At 35.7% G+C, this 17,354-nt stretch overlaps 1 protein-coding gene across 1 annotated transcript in view; it reads right to left on the bottom strand.

The window, feature by feature from the left end:
• The window catches only part of CCDC7 (coiled-coil domain containing 7), a 317,972-nt gene that overhangs the window by 239,880 nt on the left and 60,738 nt on the right, over positions 1-17,354 (bottom strand). The window contains 3 exon segments of the mRNA XM_081343017.1: positions 1,124-1,367; positions 7,969-8,033; positions 10,091-10,444. Of these exon segments, the coding sequence (XP_081199143.1) occupies positions 1,124-1,367; positions 7,969-8,033; positions 10,091-10,444 (663 nt within the window).

Below are 17,354 nucleotides of genomic sequence, written 5' to 3'. Positions count from 1 at the left end.
GCACTCAGAAACGCTGATCTTGGGCTGCTGCCCAGGTCACTTAGCAAGCAGCCTCTTTTCCGCAAGCGAGCTGGGCAGGAGCCCAGATCAGCGTTTCTGAGTGCGATTTCTGAGTGCGATTTCTGAGCGCGGCTCAGTTGATCCCGAGCTTCCGCCCAGCTCACTTGCTTGTGGAAAAAAGGCTGCTTGCTAAGTGAGCCAGGCAGGAGCCCAAAATCAGCTGAGCCGCACTCAGAAGTCGCGCTCAAAAACGCTCCTGCCTGGCTGAGACTCCGGATTTGAGCTGCCGAACAGAGAACACTGCTGTTCAGCTGGGAGGCTGGGACTCCAGATCCGATGCCACGTACCACCAGCTAGGTGCTCACGTACCACTAGTGGTACGCGTACCACCGGTTGAAAAGCCCTGTTCTAAAGGACACTTTTAATGTTATTATCTTAGTAGCCACACAAGAAATCTAGTATACCATGTAATAATATGTATATTAGCACAAGGGGAAATGTAAATTAAATTATAAAATTTGAAGACAAATCCTTCATTAAGGAAAACTAATGGAACAAGGGTTACTGGGGTGTACCCAGACATTAAAGCTAATGCACGAGATTAGCAGAAAGTATGCATGCTTATAGTGTTTATGTATGTTTCATGCTAAAAAAACTCTTTAGTACTCCAGAATATTCGTGCATGGACTCTGCAGACAGATTGTTACTCCTATGTATGACACAGAAAAACCAGAAAGAAGCAAGAGTTGAATTAAAAATTTTGGGATTCTATCTTCCTCTTTCTGGCAGCTTGATGTAAAAGATTAGATCAGAATAACACTAACAGGAAAACACATGATGTTCACCTCCATCTATGTTGTACTTTAAAAAAAAATTATAAAATGATCACAAGTACCTAACGCTTAAATTATTCTGAAAAATTCAAGTTTTCATGTATATGCTTTCTGCATGTAGACTAATCTGAAATAATTTGTATAATTCCTACTTTCATTAATGTTTTGCAATGTTTCAGTAATACATGTATAAACCTATGTATAGAAACAGTGGCATTTGTCCTTATAAGATTATATCTAGGTAATATGACAACTAAAAATCTTTTTTTTCCAAAGTCTTCAATAATTACCTTAAATTCAGCTGTGTCCTTCATTTTCAATTCTGGAGTAATTCGCAAACTTTTCTGTTCAGTACTTAGCGCACGTTCTTCCAAATTAAGTTGAGGAGATATAGTAATTTCTTCTCTCAGGCTTTTTAAGTCTGGTGGAAGTATTTCTACATGTTTATCTAAAATCACTGGCAATATTTTTTCCTCATCTTTTGCAGAATCAGGCAATTGCTGCTTTTCTTCTATAGATATGTCTTTCCCTGCGCTTTAAGTATAATAAAAAGCAATTATTTCCTAGGAAAAATTATAGGCAGCAGTCTTGAATTCCTTCAGTTAGTTCCCAAAGTTCTTAGTTGCAGAGAGCACAGGAGTCAATAAGGACTTCAACAGATATTTTATCGCTTTCAAAGCACTAATATTTTGTGCCACAAAGGATGGAAGTTAGTGTTGGTAGTTGCAAAGAAGGGGAGGGGTTTTTTTGATGGATTTTATCAATTTAAGTGTCCCCAATGAAAGCAATGGTGCAAAGTGAAGTTTGCCCTGAGAAGACTAAAGCAGTTTTGATTTAACAGAGCTGATGCAAACATCTACCCATAACACCCCATTTAGGGTCCTTCATTTCATTTCCACCAGGTTTTGTTACTTTTTGCATGTGAAGTTCTCAGTGGATGCAGGAGAACATCAACAGTAGTATAGTCTTATTCAGCTGCCAATGCTCCTCTTAGGTGCAAGAAGTCTCCTCCAAAAGATGACAGACCCCTCCAGCAATCAATAATAATAAGAAGGTTAAGATTGTTCACTAGGCAAAGAGCAAGCTAAAATTCTTAATTATTGAAATTATTTAACAAAATTGTGTCTATTTCTGCATGCATTTATATTGTTAATTGAAAGTGAAAAACTACATTCTGCAGTGTTTTAATTGTCATGTGTGTATAAGTACTATATTTTCCTTTTTTATAATGCATAATTGAAAGAGAGAATTTAACTTTTTCATATACAAATATAGAAATATACCCCAAAGGTATAATATGAAAAATGTTATTCTACAGTTAACAACTAAATTTGAAATTGTCTCCATTTATTTCTTTGCAGGCATAATGGTATTTATGTTATATATCATCTAATTTCAATAATATATGCATTACACTTGAGTAATCCTTTATGTGATAACTACCCAATCACTACACTATAGGTAGGTAGGCAGGCAGGCAGATAAATAAATAGACAGAATGTATGTGTATATGTATATGTATTTAACTGTGTGAGCAACTTGTTCCCGATTTTTAAATGGCTTATATGAATTGATTTATAGTTTATTTAGAAGTTTAATTTAAATATACTTCTCTTGTTTTCTGCAGTCATTTTCCAAAAATAATGTATTTCAAATATTTTCTAACTTTATACAAATGCCAAATCAGACTTAAAAATCCATTTCTTATTTCCTGCCACGATGAAACAAAGGTAAATAAAGAAGATCCAACATTGTGTAATAGGCAGAATAACTTGGTATTGCATAATTTTAGAATCTTTTAGAAGCGTAAGACACCCAGAGTAACTTGGTTGAATGGGGGACTACAGAAATTGACTGATTGATTTTGAATGAATGAATAAATAAACAAACAAGCAAACATATACATACATATTTCCCTATATATCTGAAGTGATAAAAAGTAAATTAGTTAATCCCCTTTAAAAATGCTAGACTAAATATAAAGAGATATATTTTAATTCTTTATTATATATCTATATGTGCCTAACATTCTTAATTTTGGCTGGATTAGGCCAAAATCATGTTAATCAGATTTTAGAGAACATAATTGGATAATAGTGTAACAATAGTAATTTCAAATGTTTAACAAAAATATGGTTAAATGGGGAATAACTTACCCATAGTAGCCAAAGCTCTAATCACCCTTCTTAAAACTTTGTACTAAATAGTAAATTTTTATAATGCAAAGAGTGAAATACTTTGTAGATCAGATTTTAAAGAACCTTCCAGGACACATTTCTATTATTTCTCAGCAGGAACACAGCATATATTAATTGTTCCCTTGTCAGACTGAAGTAAGACCAACATAAGAGAAAAATATCAGAGACAGGACTGCCCTACCTAGCTCTTTGCTGTCCTCTGAGGCTATCACTACATCCCAAGTATGTTTGGTCCACCTCCATGACCCATAGAATTTAAAATGCTTAAATCAGTTCAGAAATTATCTAAATTTAATTCTTCCAATCCAATGGAGGATTCTTTTTCCTCCTATATACAAGCAAGCATACAAGAAGGACTGATTCTTCCCTGTCAATCTGCTAGGACTGTTCTGCCAAATCTGTTTTAGATGTTATTCACTATAATTTTAAATATTTTATATTAGATTTTTGTTATTTTTTGTTTCATTTTCATGAGCCATTTTGAAAATGTAATTTAACCAAAGTGGCCAAATATATTTAAATGTGTTATGAATGAATAAAGCCTAAAAAAAGAACAAAAATGGAAACAATCTTTTTCAAAACAAAACATTTCTAATGGTGTTTCAGTAGTGTCTAATAAAACTGCAGAAGATATTGGAGCTCAAAACATCTTATTTATTCATCAGCAAGACCCGGCATCCTTGTATTGGTTTTATTTCATTCCTCGTGGAAGTTTGGAAATCATTCTTCAAAGATTTTCAGGAATTCTTTTAGGACCTAAAGAGCAATCCGGGATTAATTTTAATAGATTATTCTGATGTGTTATTAACAATTATAATTGTGCTTAAACAAATTGGGATGGAATATCTCTCCAAGAAATACCATTTATAGAAAAATTGTTCTATAATGGGATCTACCATAAAATCTTTCCCTTGTTTTGATTGGCAAGACATTCCTTTAGGGAATACTCTAAATATCAACTGAAGTCCCACAGTTAAGATTACACAATATTCCCAAACTGAAATAGTAGCTCATATGGTTACACAAGTTTACTTAGTGAAAAATCAAGGGGATATTTTCCCAGGCTCCCAAGATCTGGCCTCAGAATATTTTGAATTGAGCTTTTATTGTTCTATAGTTGGGCCCTGAAAGTAAATATCTCTTTAAATGTCTTCAAGCCAATCTTGATTCTTGGCAACATATAGTATTTCAAAAGAAGTTTGCAGTTGCCTTCTTTGTAAGGCAAGCAAGAGAGAGCAACTGAATCCAAGTCCAAGTCAGGACTAAAATGGAAAGACATCTGGTTTCTAGCCCAGTGATTTCAATCATTACATCAAGTTGGCTCTTGGACATCATATAGCTTCCTTATATTGTATAAGAGAAAAAAACATGAAACCACAAAACATATATTTTCCCCTTTTGGAATAAGTTTTTATATAATATCTGGTAATTTAATTTACTTTTTTATTTTCTTATTTTATTTAATGTTTTAATTCTTTCAGTCAGTATTTTCCAATATATCAGAAACTATAGTTTCACTCTCTATTTTTAAAAAAATAATTTTAATTTACAATAATGTACTTCTGTATTTCTGGAAAGTTCCATAAGCATGCCAAAATGCTACCTGATTGTTCAGCAGTGATTTTTCCTTTCTAGAGGCACAGGATTATAGACAGGTACAGTTTGGTATAGAAAAAAAATGGTAAATGTGACCAGAAAAACATAGTGCAATAAGTTGTTCTAAATATAAGAAATCATAATGTCATCCTGAAGAATGTTCAATTTCATTTACATTCATCCATTAAAAGACACTATGGACATTGGTTTTTTTCCAACTTCACCAAGAAATCAACATAGCAATCCACATTTCTCCCCCAAACATCTTAATCTTGTAACAGATTGAATAGTTTGTTGTATATTAACATCCTTCAATTATGCTATCAATTAAGTTGCAGATATAGGCAATGTTATCAACAAATGTTTTATAAACAAGTTATAATGTTCAGAAGGTAATCCCTCTATTCAACATAAAAGATTGTGCATGCCAAGCAAGATATCACTTAAAACAACTCCATTGAACAGCCATGTTCTTAATTATTTCAACAGCCATCACCATACTATAAAAGCTCTAACCTAAAATTTAATGTATGTTTCATCCATCTTCATTTGTATTTGTGCCACTATTACCTAGCATTTTATTGCTTCAACTTCCTGAAACAGTGAAGGAATATGATTTCAGGTAGTCCTCACTTAAAAAAACACAATTAGGACCAGCAACTTCATTGCAAAGATAATGAGACATCATATGACCACAACAGACTTATAACATTTCTTCCACTGCAGTTATTAAGCAAATCAATAGTCATCAAAAGAGATGTCACATCAAGAGAGATGTATGACGTGTTATTGCTGGTTTTTCCACTGAAACACACAAATTAGAGTCATGAGACTGGAGGAAGTTACAATGATTATAAACAACCACCAGTTACGAACTGCCTGAGTCTCAATCATGTGACCTTGGAGATGCTATGACAGACATAACTGTAAGGACTGGTCATGAAGTTATTTTTTCAATGCAGCTGTAATTTTCAGGACCAGACAAAACAATCATTAAGTGAGGCCTAGGTGTACTTGCTTGAGGAAATGTATATTGATTATCATCTCCATCAGAAGATTCTCTACAAATTCACTTTAATAAGACTAGGTTTCTGGACATCCCTTAGAAACCATCATAAAAAATTGGATTGATCAATTTTCAAAACCACACTGGTCTAGTTCTGTATAGGATTAGAGTTAGAGTCTAAAATATATGATGTCATGATTTGTCTGTAAAAGTGGAATAAATTCCATCTAAATTTGTCCAGCAGAAATTATCAAGCCTAAAGAATGATCTATTGATATGTAAACACAATAACAGCCTAGTATTAATTCTATGAAAATGAAATCCTTGGTGTTGATGTCCCCAGAATTTAAAGTCTGGGAATTATAACGCTAAATCCCAATAAATGACTAAGATTTTAAAATGTTATCTGCACCCTACTGTACACTAACAGAATCAATTTAGTAATGTGATTTAGGTGCTGAACTAGAAATATGTGATCAGGTATTCTAGCCCCCCTCCCCCTTTAGGCATGAAAGTCACTCTGAAGGCCTGTTATTTTTCTCTCAGCCCAATCCACTTTATAGGGTTGCTGGAGGGGGAGATAGGGAAGCAGGATGATTTCTGGAGTTGTACAAAATAAAGACAGGATATAAATCTAATAAATACATAGAGCTTCCATGCTCTTTTAACTCTCCAGATCCAGAAAAAAAACCACTCAAAATCAAGATCTTACAAAGAAGTTTATCTCAAGGGAAAAACAGAATTGTTTGAGAAGCCCAAACAATGATCTGCATTTTGATAACAACCCCATATTTATTTTTAATTAAAAAGCATGAAGACATCACTAAGGAAAAGAAATTTCTAAACTATAAACCAAGCACACTAACAGAAATATATCTAAAACTAATACGATGTGGGTTTTTTTACATATCACCTTAATCTATAGCAATAGCCCATCCAATCCCAATGTTGACCTGCTCTGTGTGAAACTATCACCGGCTAAGAGAAATATCAAAAGTGAAGTGAGCACTGAATTGATCCATGGATAAAAAGAAGAGATTTTGAAAATTTTCAGTTTTTTAAATTGAAAAGGCCAACCTACATAGGTCTATATCAGAATTGTCCTAAATTCACAAAAATATCAGAGCAGAATTCATTGTAAAGACAAATACTAGCTCAACGTAAAAAAAAACCCAAACTGCATAATGAGAGGCAATAACTTTCAGATCCATTGTACTATAAGAAAAATTGTTTTAGAATTCATTCAACCTAAATTGAGATACAAACAAAAGACTGAGAGCAATATAGAAAGTTCAAAACTATAAAGAACAATATTATTTCCCAATAAAATGAAAGTTGCTATTACTGTATTTCCAAATAAAATGAAATAGAAAAGCTGTATAAAAAAATTATCAAACTCTCCAACATAAAATATTAAATTCATACTATATATTATATATAAACCACCAAAATCTAAAATATTATGAACTATGTTTAGTAAAAATTAACAGGACAATTAAATTAAATTAAAGATTTTAAGCCATTATCAAAATATTTTTTATTTTTTTTAAACATTAAGTGTAATAAGGAAAGTGTTTGCTGATTGAGCTCAGTGCTGATCTTGTACATAGGCAGAATCTAAAACTCTTAAATTATTGAGCATTTATATAAGTTTTTTACAGAATCCAAATCTGCTGTTTAGCTATTTAAGCAACTGAAGAATTGTTTTAGGATTGACAACTTACAAGCATGGAATAAAAATGTTTAATGCAGTATATTATCTAAACAAATTCATCAAAAAAAATTATATTATTGGACAGTCCAACAATTTTTAAGATATATTAATTTTTTTATATTTGAATGTAATAAAATTGAAATAACTTTCATATTCATGATTTGGACTTGCTCTTTGGCTGTCCCAGTTTAGTTTAATATCTGTATTTTTATCATTATGTGCTGAGAAGGCAATTGATAAATTAATATTTAAAGATATGAATGTATTGTTTAACTACATTAAACATACAGTAACAGTATTACTGAAAAACGTAAACTTGTCTGAGATCACACTTGATAAAAATGTGCAGTTGGAAAAAAGATATAACTTCAGGGATAAAATTCTGTACTTTTGTACTTTCAGCCTGTAAAGTGATTTGAAAAATATTTCAATAACAAAAATGCTATTATTAAAAGTTAAGAACCACAACTGTACACTGAACTAAATTATATATGATATTTCTTAGGCATGAGGCAAAAACTTCTTTACTAGCTGGAAATGATTGTAAAGGAGTTGTTCATTACTGAAAGATATGATTCTTCATGATACTATTTTACTACATTATCAATATTTAATATTTACCCCTTTAAACGTCGCTTCTTCATTTCAGAAGAATCCTTGCGTTTTGCCACATCTTTGAAATCAACCTTTGAAAAAAAATATAATCAATTTCTGCATGTTTGCATACAAGAAGCTTGGAAAATTTCCTTTACCTTAATGTATCATATCTAATGAACTATCATCAATGCCTCATCCAAGTGAATATTCTAAGATTATTTGATACCATTTGTCCAAAGATATAAATTCTTCTGCCTTGAAAACGGGCTTAGATTAGAAGATCTCCAAGGTCCCTTCCAGTCCTATGATTCTATCTTCAAATTTCATTTTGGCAAAGAATATTAATTATGAGTCCTATATATTGATTATTTGTGAACAAATTAATATAAGCCTTTATTTGTATGTTGTTAAGAAATGAACTTTCCTCTCTATTTAAATGTTTTTGGAACATGATGAATCAAAATATTCAAGATTGTAAATAAATTTAAAAGTTTAATTTTTAGATATTTGAAAGAAGGATTTCTTTTCTTCCTCTTTCTTAGTAAGGAAACTTAATGTTTAGATTTTCTCCTGCTGAGATTTAGGGGACCTTAGAAGTTTCAAAATGCAATCAAATGTATGGCAGAACAGATTATAATCCAAGTTATTAATATTAATATGCAAAGAATATGGTGAAAAGCAACTTGGGTAATTTTAAGTGTTTTTTAAGTGTTTTTCCTTTCTTTCCTTGCAAAGAAAGATTTCTCAATGTAAAGAGAGGCTCCACATTGCAGCATAAATTTTCTTTGGAATAAAAGAATCAAACCTATCCAAAATAACCTTGTAAAATGTAATCTCAACAATTATCTGGTCTTGTCCAACCAGCATCAGTCTCAGAATGGAACTAAGTTGTTTATTTTCCAGATTCTTAGAAAATTATTCATGACAGACTTTTAAATATTAATCCTTTCAACTTTTGTATGTAGTGCTTTTATTGCCCTGTATACCGCCCTGAGTCCTTTGGGAGAAGGGTGGTATAGAAATTCAATTATAAATAAATAAATAAATAAATCCCATCTATCCTTAAAGTCACATGTAATGTGATAAGATGTAGTAAAGAACATAGAAATACTGGTGTTTCACGATTTTTATCATCATAGTGTAGACCCAAGCATAACTTCTAACACAACTAGTGAGAAATGCTTCTAGTTTTATGCCTGAGGCCCTATGGATATCTCTTGGTTCATTCTCTAGGGCTTCTCGGTTAGTAAGATAAGGAATCTGAATCAGAAAAAAAGTGCTTTTGAAACTTTCACCTAAATGCAACCATCCACTGCTAATTTGGAAAACTCACAAGTAGCCTCTGGGATCTAAGCAATGTTATTATATATTTGGGGAAAAACTAAAATCCTTGTAAACCAATGTAGAACACCAGTAGCACAATCCATTAATTTGAAGGGTGGATCATTAATAAATTGGTCTTATTCTCTGATTAATAAAAGAAGTTACTATCTAAGCTATTTCTTCTGAACAGAAACATGGCCCCATTAGCTAACATCCTGTATGATCTCTTGGTTAACATGACATCAGATAGAAAAGGTGAAACTTTGCTCAGATATCATCCTCTAAATTTTGGAATCCAAAGACTTAGATTAGAAACCTAATGGCTGATACACCTTAAAGCTGAAATGAAGGTTCAACGGAAAGTCCTAAACAGAACAAAGTTCCTTTTTTTTGAGGTAGTCCTCAACTTACAAACATAATTGAGCCCAACTGATACTAAGTGATACAGTTGTTATGTGACTTTTACCCAATTTTACAACCTTTCTTATCATAGTTGTTAAGTGAATCACCAGTTATTAACACGGTTGTTAAGTGAATCTGGCTTCCTCACTGACTTTGCTCATCAGGTGGCCGTAAAAGGCGATCACATGACCCCGGGACACTGCAACCATCATAAATATGAACCGGTTGTCAAGTGCCTGAATTTTGATCATGTAACCAGGGGATGCTCCTAGTCTTAAGTGTGGAAAATGGTCATGTCACTTTTTTCAGTGCCCTTATAACTTTTAACAGTCACTAAAAAATGATTATTAAGTCGAAAACTATCTGTATTTTGTTAGTTCAAATAAATTTGGTGTAAAACATTAGAAACAACATTGCTTACCGTCTCAGTTTTTATTTTCCCAGATTCTTCCTTTTTTTTATCAATATCCTCAGATTGGGAAGCTTGTTTTAAAAGCTTTTCCGTAACACCAGCTGATCCTTTTTGTTTAGAAAGTTCCTGACTTTTTCGGGGAAGCATTTCACTTGTTTTTCCTGTGTCAATTTTTTGTAATTTGGGGGTTGTTTTTTCTGTCCCACTAATAGGTACCTCTCTTAAATCATCTCCTTTAACTTTCCCTTTTGAGGCTTTCTTGACTTTCTTTGGTACCTCTTCCACACCTGCTGATAAAGGGAACTGCCAGTCTGGAATAGTTGGAGGTATTTCAGCAAGTTGAATCTTTGCCTTTTCAACTTCCTGTATATTTTAAGTTAAATACATAACAATTTCATCAGGTTTCATAGTCTTTAAACTTGAGATTTTCAACACAGCATTCTAAATATGTGAGGGTAATGACAGACATATAATCCTCTCCTTGTGCTAATTTTTTTAAAAAAATATTTTGCCCTTTGCCTCTAATTCCTTGCTGGGCCTTTGTTATCAGATTTCTATTCTGATTGAATAGCTAACGATTGTCAATACCTCCACACTTTCTACCCAGAAAGAAAACAAAGAGATGACAGTGACCTCTTAATACTATGCACCAAAATCCTCTCTGTCCAATGTTCACAAGTTTATTATCTTCCTCCAGTTTTTTTGGATATCATGGAGGAAAACTCCAGAACTGCTAAATGTCTCTTTAAATTTTATTGCAACATGACACTCTCCAGTTACAGGATTTTCTGCCAACAATGCTGTAATTTCCCAGACTTATGATATTGAGGGTCTTCAAGAAAACTTTTCTGGAGGTAAGTTCTGAGGCAACTCAGGAGTTCATGGCTATCATGACAACCATGAGCCTGTACTAGGTCATCCAAATTCCAACCCAGGACAATGGTCATCTACTTATCTGGTTTTTCCTTTCACCACTGTCCACTGCAAGCAGGTAGGATTTAGACTGGTCAGCCATCAGTGATAAATGGACCCTAATGGATTTCAGAGGGAACTAGGGGCTATTCCTGTTGGTCTGCTGTACAGTCTTCCTGAAGCCTTTGTTGCTACTTGGAACAAGAGGCTCACCAAGGTGTTAGATCAGATCACGCATAGTTGATCTCTCCTCTCTTCTGACTCCCATCACTTACTGTCTTTCACAGAAGAGCAAAAGGAGATGGAAAAGAAGAAATGTCCAGAGATACCAGCACAGTGAAGGATGAACTCAATCTATTATAGATTAGAACTACTATAACGACCTAGTGGCAGTAAGGGCAAGGAAGGGACAATACTTCTCTGCCCCTTATTACATCTGCAAATAGCTGTCTGGTGGCCTTGTTTTATGTGATACATGACCTCTTGGATAAGGAAGATCATTTTATAGGACTATACAGAAGAATTCTCTCAGCATCTGTCAGACAGTAACTTACATTCATTCTGAGTTGGACACTGGCTTTGTTGAAGGTCCCATGTCTGGGAACAGTTTGAACCAGATGGGCCTGAGGGAGTAGGGAGACTCTTTCTGGCTATGAGCTCAGCCACCAGTTCTTTGAACTCATGCCCTTTCTGGATAACTAAAGCTGTCTGACTCTGACTCTAAAGAAGCTGCTCCAGCTGAAATGGGGGAATATGAACCTTGTGAGAAAAACAAGCCAGGAATCACTTTGAGGTTGATCAAACATAGACACTATCAAAACAGCTGGAGCAGTCAGATGACAAGGCATAGCCCCCAAGATCTCAGACCTAGTGAGTAGGAAAGAGAGGAAAATAAAGATGCTCAATCTCCATGCCAAACAAAGGAATAACTAACCTAATTAAAGTTAGCTGGCTGCACCCTGATTTAAGAGGCAGATCTGGCCTATGTTTCATTGTTCAACAAGTGTCTGATATCCTCCTTGTAAATCCTGATTGTGAAACTGTGACCATTCAACTTGCTGACAAACCTGACTTGATTCTCTGAACTTCAAACTGGATTTTGACTTCTCTCCTGCATGTTCCTGTTGAAAATTAAACTATACAAGAAGTCTTCTTTCCAAGAGACTTATTTTGATTTACATTATTTCCCTTCTCTATTGTTATCTTCTCAGCGTTGAGTAAATTCTTTGCTCACCGAGTGTGTGTGTGTGTGTGTGTGTGTGTGTGTGTGTGTGCAAGAGAGAGAGAGAGGGAGGGTGGGAGGGAGAGAAATTGAGATCTGAAACAGGACACCTCAGGGGAGGTTGTGTGGGTAAGTTGTAGTGGTGGTGAACTCTTTCTTGGGTGAGGGGATTGTTCCTCTACCTCTTAAGAAGGCACTGGTTCACCCTTCCTCATGAAGCCATTGCAGGATCTCTCCATAATGGAAAATCTCCAACCGGTATCTAACCTCCTATTTTAGCAGAAGCTGATTGAGAAAATGGTCATGCAGAGACCCATGGAAGCAGATTATCTGGACCTCCTTCAGTTAAGATTCAGGTCTGGGTATGGGACAATGGGATGTGAATTGTATGTCCAGCCTTATACTACTTGATCTCTCAGTGTCCTGAATACCATCAACCATGGTGACTTTCCAAATCAGCTTTGAGGATTAGGGTCATTCAGAGAGTATTGTGCTGTTTCTCTTTACTTTCTCTGGGATGGATACCAGTTGGTGTTTATTGGGAGCGAGAGATACCAACCCCCAACATCCATGTGAGGCGCCATGGGGACTGGTACTCACTCTATCCCTATTTAACATCTACATCAGAGGCCCCCAACCTTTTAGGCACCAGGGAGCAGTTTCATGGAAGACAATTGTTCCATAGATCAGAGTGGAGGGGGGAGGTATCAGGATGATTCAACTGCATTACATTTGTTATATTTTTTAAAAAAATAAATAAACAAATAAATAATGCACTTTACTTCTATTACTATTACATGATAATATATAATGAAACAATTATATAGTTCACCAATAATGCAGAATCAGTGGGAGTCCTTAACTTGTTTTTAATGCAACTAGATCAGACATTTCAAACTCACGACATCACATGATGTCACGCAATGTATCAGAGCTTTTTCTCCATTGCCGGCAATAGGGTGGGTGTCAGAATCCATTGATATCACATTCATAAATGTATGGTTAAAATATTGTGCCTACCAGGATTCTGCCATACTGGTAGAAGGAGGGGGGATTGTTTATTCAGTCTATCTGTAGCTGCTTTCAAAGAACCTTTGATCTGGGGAAACAAATGGGGGGAAGTGATCTGTCTGTTGGGGCTGTAGGAACAAAGGAATACACAAAGTTCCTTTCTTCCCATGGAAGGACCTGACAACCAAATTGATGGGATCCTAACCAAATGGAGTTTTGAGGGGAGTGGGTTGAACCAGGAATGCTTATATAGATTTGAAATGTGACTCAAGACCAGATCCTGTCTCATATCTCCACAACCAATCTTATCCTTAGTACATTTTTTTCCTTTTGGACAACTCGGCTCCAAGAGTCCTTATTTCCTAAGATGTGAATTGGGGTGGGTCCTGACAGGGAGCGCAGGCCGGCAGTTTGAAACTCCTGAACTAGACTGTCCCATCTGGGGGTGATGGGAGACAGCGACACCTGAAGTGTATTGCTTATTCCAGTCTTCTGCATAATCTGGTTTTGTAGAACAGAATAGAGCTGGAAAGGCCCGTAGAGGTCTTCTAGTCCAGCCCCCCATTCAAGCAGGAGAACCTATACTGTCTCAGAAGGTGAATGTCTAATCTCTTCTTAAAAATCTCCAGTGATGGGAGCGCCCACGATTTCTGAAGGCAAGCTATTCCACCGGTTGTCCTCACTGTCAGGAAGTTTCTCCTTAATTCCAGACTGCTTCTCTCTTTGGTCAGTTTCCAACCATTGTTTTTCAACCTTCCCTCTGGTGCTTTAGTGAACAACCTAGCCCCCTCTGCATTGTGGCAGTCCCTCAGATACCGAAAGACGGCTATCATATCTCCCTTATTTCTTCTTTTCTTTAGACTAGTCAAACCAAGTCCTGCAGCTGTTCTTCATATGTTTTTGTCTTCATATGTTTTTGATCATCTTAGTTACTCTTCTCTGAATTTTTTCCAAACTCTCAACATCTTTTTTGTGATATGGTGACCAAAATTGGCTGCAGTATTCCAGGTGTGGTCTTACTAGGTTTTTATAAAGCATACTAATACTTCACATGCTCTTGATTCTAAGATTTTGTTTATACAATCCAGGATTGGATTAGCTTTTTTGGCTCCTGCTGTACACTGCTGGCTCATAGTCAAGTGATCATCCACTAGGGCTCCAAGGTCCCTCTCACAGTTACTGTTTATAAGCCAGGTCTTGCCAAATCTGTATTTGTACCTTTGGTTTTTCCTGCCTAAACATAAGACTTTGCTTTTCTCACATTGAAACTCATTTTGTTGGATAGGGCCCACTGTTCAAGTTTGTCAAGATCTTTTTGGATCCTGAGTTATTTTTCTGGGGTGTTGGCTATTCCTGTCAGTTTGGTGTCATCTGCAAATTTGGTGAGTTCCCCTTCAATTCCCTTATCTAAGTCATTGATGAAGATATTGAAGAGTACTGGGCCTAAGACAGAACCTTGTGGTACCCCACTGCTTACTTCTCTCCATGTGGATGTAGTGCCACTGAAGACTACTCATTGAGTACAGTTTGCCAGCCAGCTACAGATCCATCTGGTGATGATGTTGTCTATTCCACCTTTTCCTAGCTTACCAAGGAGTAGTTTGAGGTCTACTTTATCAAATGCCTTGCTGAAATCTAAGTATACTACGTCCACTGCGTTTCACTGGTCTACTAGTTTAGTCACTTTATCAAAGAATGAGATAAGATTGGTTTGTTATGATTTATTTTTAACAAACCTGTAGTGGCTACTAATTATGGATTTGTTTGCTTCTGGTTCTTAACAGATCTGTTTTTTGATAATCTTTTCTAGGATCTTCCCAGGTATTGATGTTAAACTGATTGGTCTGTAGTTTCCTGAGTCGGTTTTTCCCCCCTTTCTTGAAGATGGGAACCACCATCAGCCCTTTTCCAATTCTCAGGTACTTCCCCGGTGCTCCAGGATTTATGAAAGATGTGGTGCAGTGGTTCTGAGATAACATCTACCAACTCTTTCAGAACTCTGGGGTGTAACCTGTCAGGTCCTGATGATTTATATTCGTCAAGGTTGGATAGGTATTCTCTTACTATTTTTTTACTTATTTTAATTTTTGTTTCTAGTATGTCTTTTGCAATGGTTTCTTTGGTATGTTGGGCTATAGTTTCTTTTTTGTGTGAAGACTGATGCAAAGTATGAGTTAAGCAGCTATGCTTTCTTCCTGTTGCCTGTAATTTCCTTGCCATTTTCTCTCTTTAGTGGGCCTACAGTTTCCTTGACTTTTTTTGTGTTGTTAATATGTTGGAAGAAACTTTTTTTATTGTCCTTGATTTCTGTTTGCTTTCCTGACTTTATCTTTGCATGTTTTGGCTGTCTGCTGATAATCGGCCTTAGTTATGTGCCCCTCTTTCCATTTTTTGTATTTGTCCTTTTTGCCTTTCAGTTTGTTAGAGAGATCTTTGTGCAGCCATGCTGGTTTCTTCTTAGATTTCTTGTTTTTATTTCTCAATGGTATTGTACTGGTCTGGGCTTTTGTGATTGCATTTTTCAGGGTTTCCCACGCTTCTTGGGTTGTTTTTCCCTTTAGCATTTTCCTTCATGGGTCTTTCCTAGGTTCTCTCTGAGTTTGCTAAAGTCAGCTCTTTTGAAGCTTCAGACATTGGTTGAATTATTTTCTATTGCTAGTGTTTTCATTATATTAAATTTGTGTTATGGAATTGTGTTAGGAATCTATTTGATCTCCCACTCACTGCAGTTTGTCTCCCAGTTGATATCTGACAAGGACAAGACAAGGATGCCCTCTCTCGCTGTTGCTGTTTATATACACAATGGAAATTTTAGCTAGAGTAGTAAGGCAAGAGGAACAGATCAAAGGGCTTGAGATTAAGAAGGAAATATACAAACTCCAAGCATACGCTGATGATTTAGTATTTATATTGGAAGATCCAGAACAATCAGGTCAGAAACTATTTGAAATACTGGAGGAGTATGGAGATTCGGCAGGCTTGAAAATAAATAGAAACAAAACAAAGATCATAGCTAAAAATCTGACCAAATACACAAAAAGAAAATCTCACCAAAAATTAGGTATACAAATAGTTCCTAAAATAAAATATCTGGGAATTGTTATTTCTGCACATTGCTCATCAATCAAAGAGGACAATTATGGAAAATTAGTAAAGCAAATAAAAGTTGACTTAGACCGCTGGAAAAATCTAAATCTTTCACTTCTTGGAAGAATCTCGGCAGTGAAAATGAACATTCTACCTAAAATGATATTTTTGTTTCAAAATATTCCAATCCGATTAGATAAATTTTTTTTAAAGAGTTGAATAAACTAACTTTAGATTTGTGTGGCAAGGAAAGAAGGTGAGAATAAAACAAAAGTCTCTACAGTATGCCAAAGAGAGAGGGGGATTAGGTTTTCCGGATTGGGAGCTGTATTATCAAGCAGCGGCCCTGACATGGATTAGGGACTGATCACTTTGGAAAACAAAAGATGTCTACATTTAGAGGGGCATGACCTTCAGCATGGTTGGCATGCCCATTTATGGACAGGGAAAAGCAAGAACCAGCAATACTTCCTGAGACACAAAATTCGGCAAGAGCTAATAAAAAGCTGTAATACTGTTAAATGCCAACACTATATAGAAGCTCCAGGTTGGCTTTCACTATTAGAAGCAGTCACATACCCCAACTTATATAGGCAAGATAAAGTTATCACATATAAAGACATTTTGTCAGAGAAAGGTCATCTAAAGCAAAGACAAGAGTTGAGACAGCAGGGAAATGTTTTTGCAAAGTCGCGTGGTCACACAGAGAGACGGACACTTGAGCTGGGTAGTAACTTCTTTATTGGATCAGGAATGAAGCTGGGGCAAAGGGGTTACCTGGCTTCTATTTATACCTGCCCAGGTGAATCGCAACCAATAGATTCAAACCTGGGCTTCCCACCAGTGCAGGTGGCCAATGGATTTAAACCCTGGCTTCCTGTCAGAGCTGACCATGCCCTGGGGCTGTCAACGGCTTGCTCTATTCAGGCTTTCCCGCCAAAAGCGGTTGTAGCCTGGAGCTGTCCAGCCCCCTGCTGTGCTGACATCCCGTGTATGCTTAAGAGCATACACTACAGTTTTGGAATGGTGGTCCTATCTTCA

This window comes from Vipera berus (assembly GCF_964194415.1).
Source record: "Vipera berus genome assembly, chromosome: Z".
Classification (NCBI taxonomy): Eukaryota; Metazoa; Chordata; class Lepidosauria; order Squamata; family Viperidae; genus Vipera; species Vipera berus.
The sequence above is the reverse complement of the archived record's forward strand: the minus strand, read 5'-3'. Positions and strand labels throughout refer to the sequence as shown.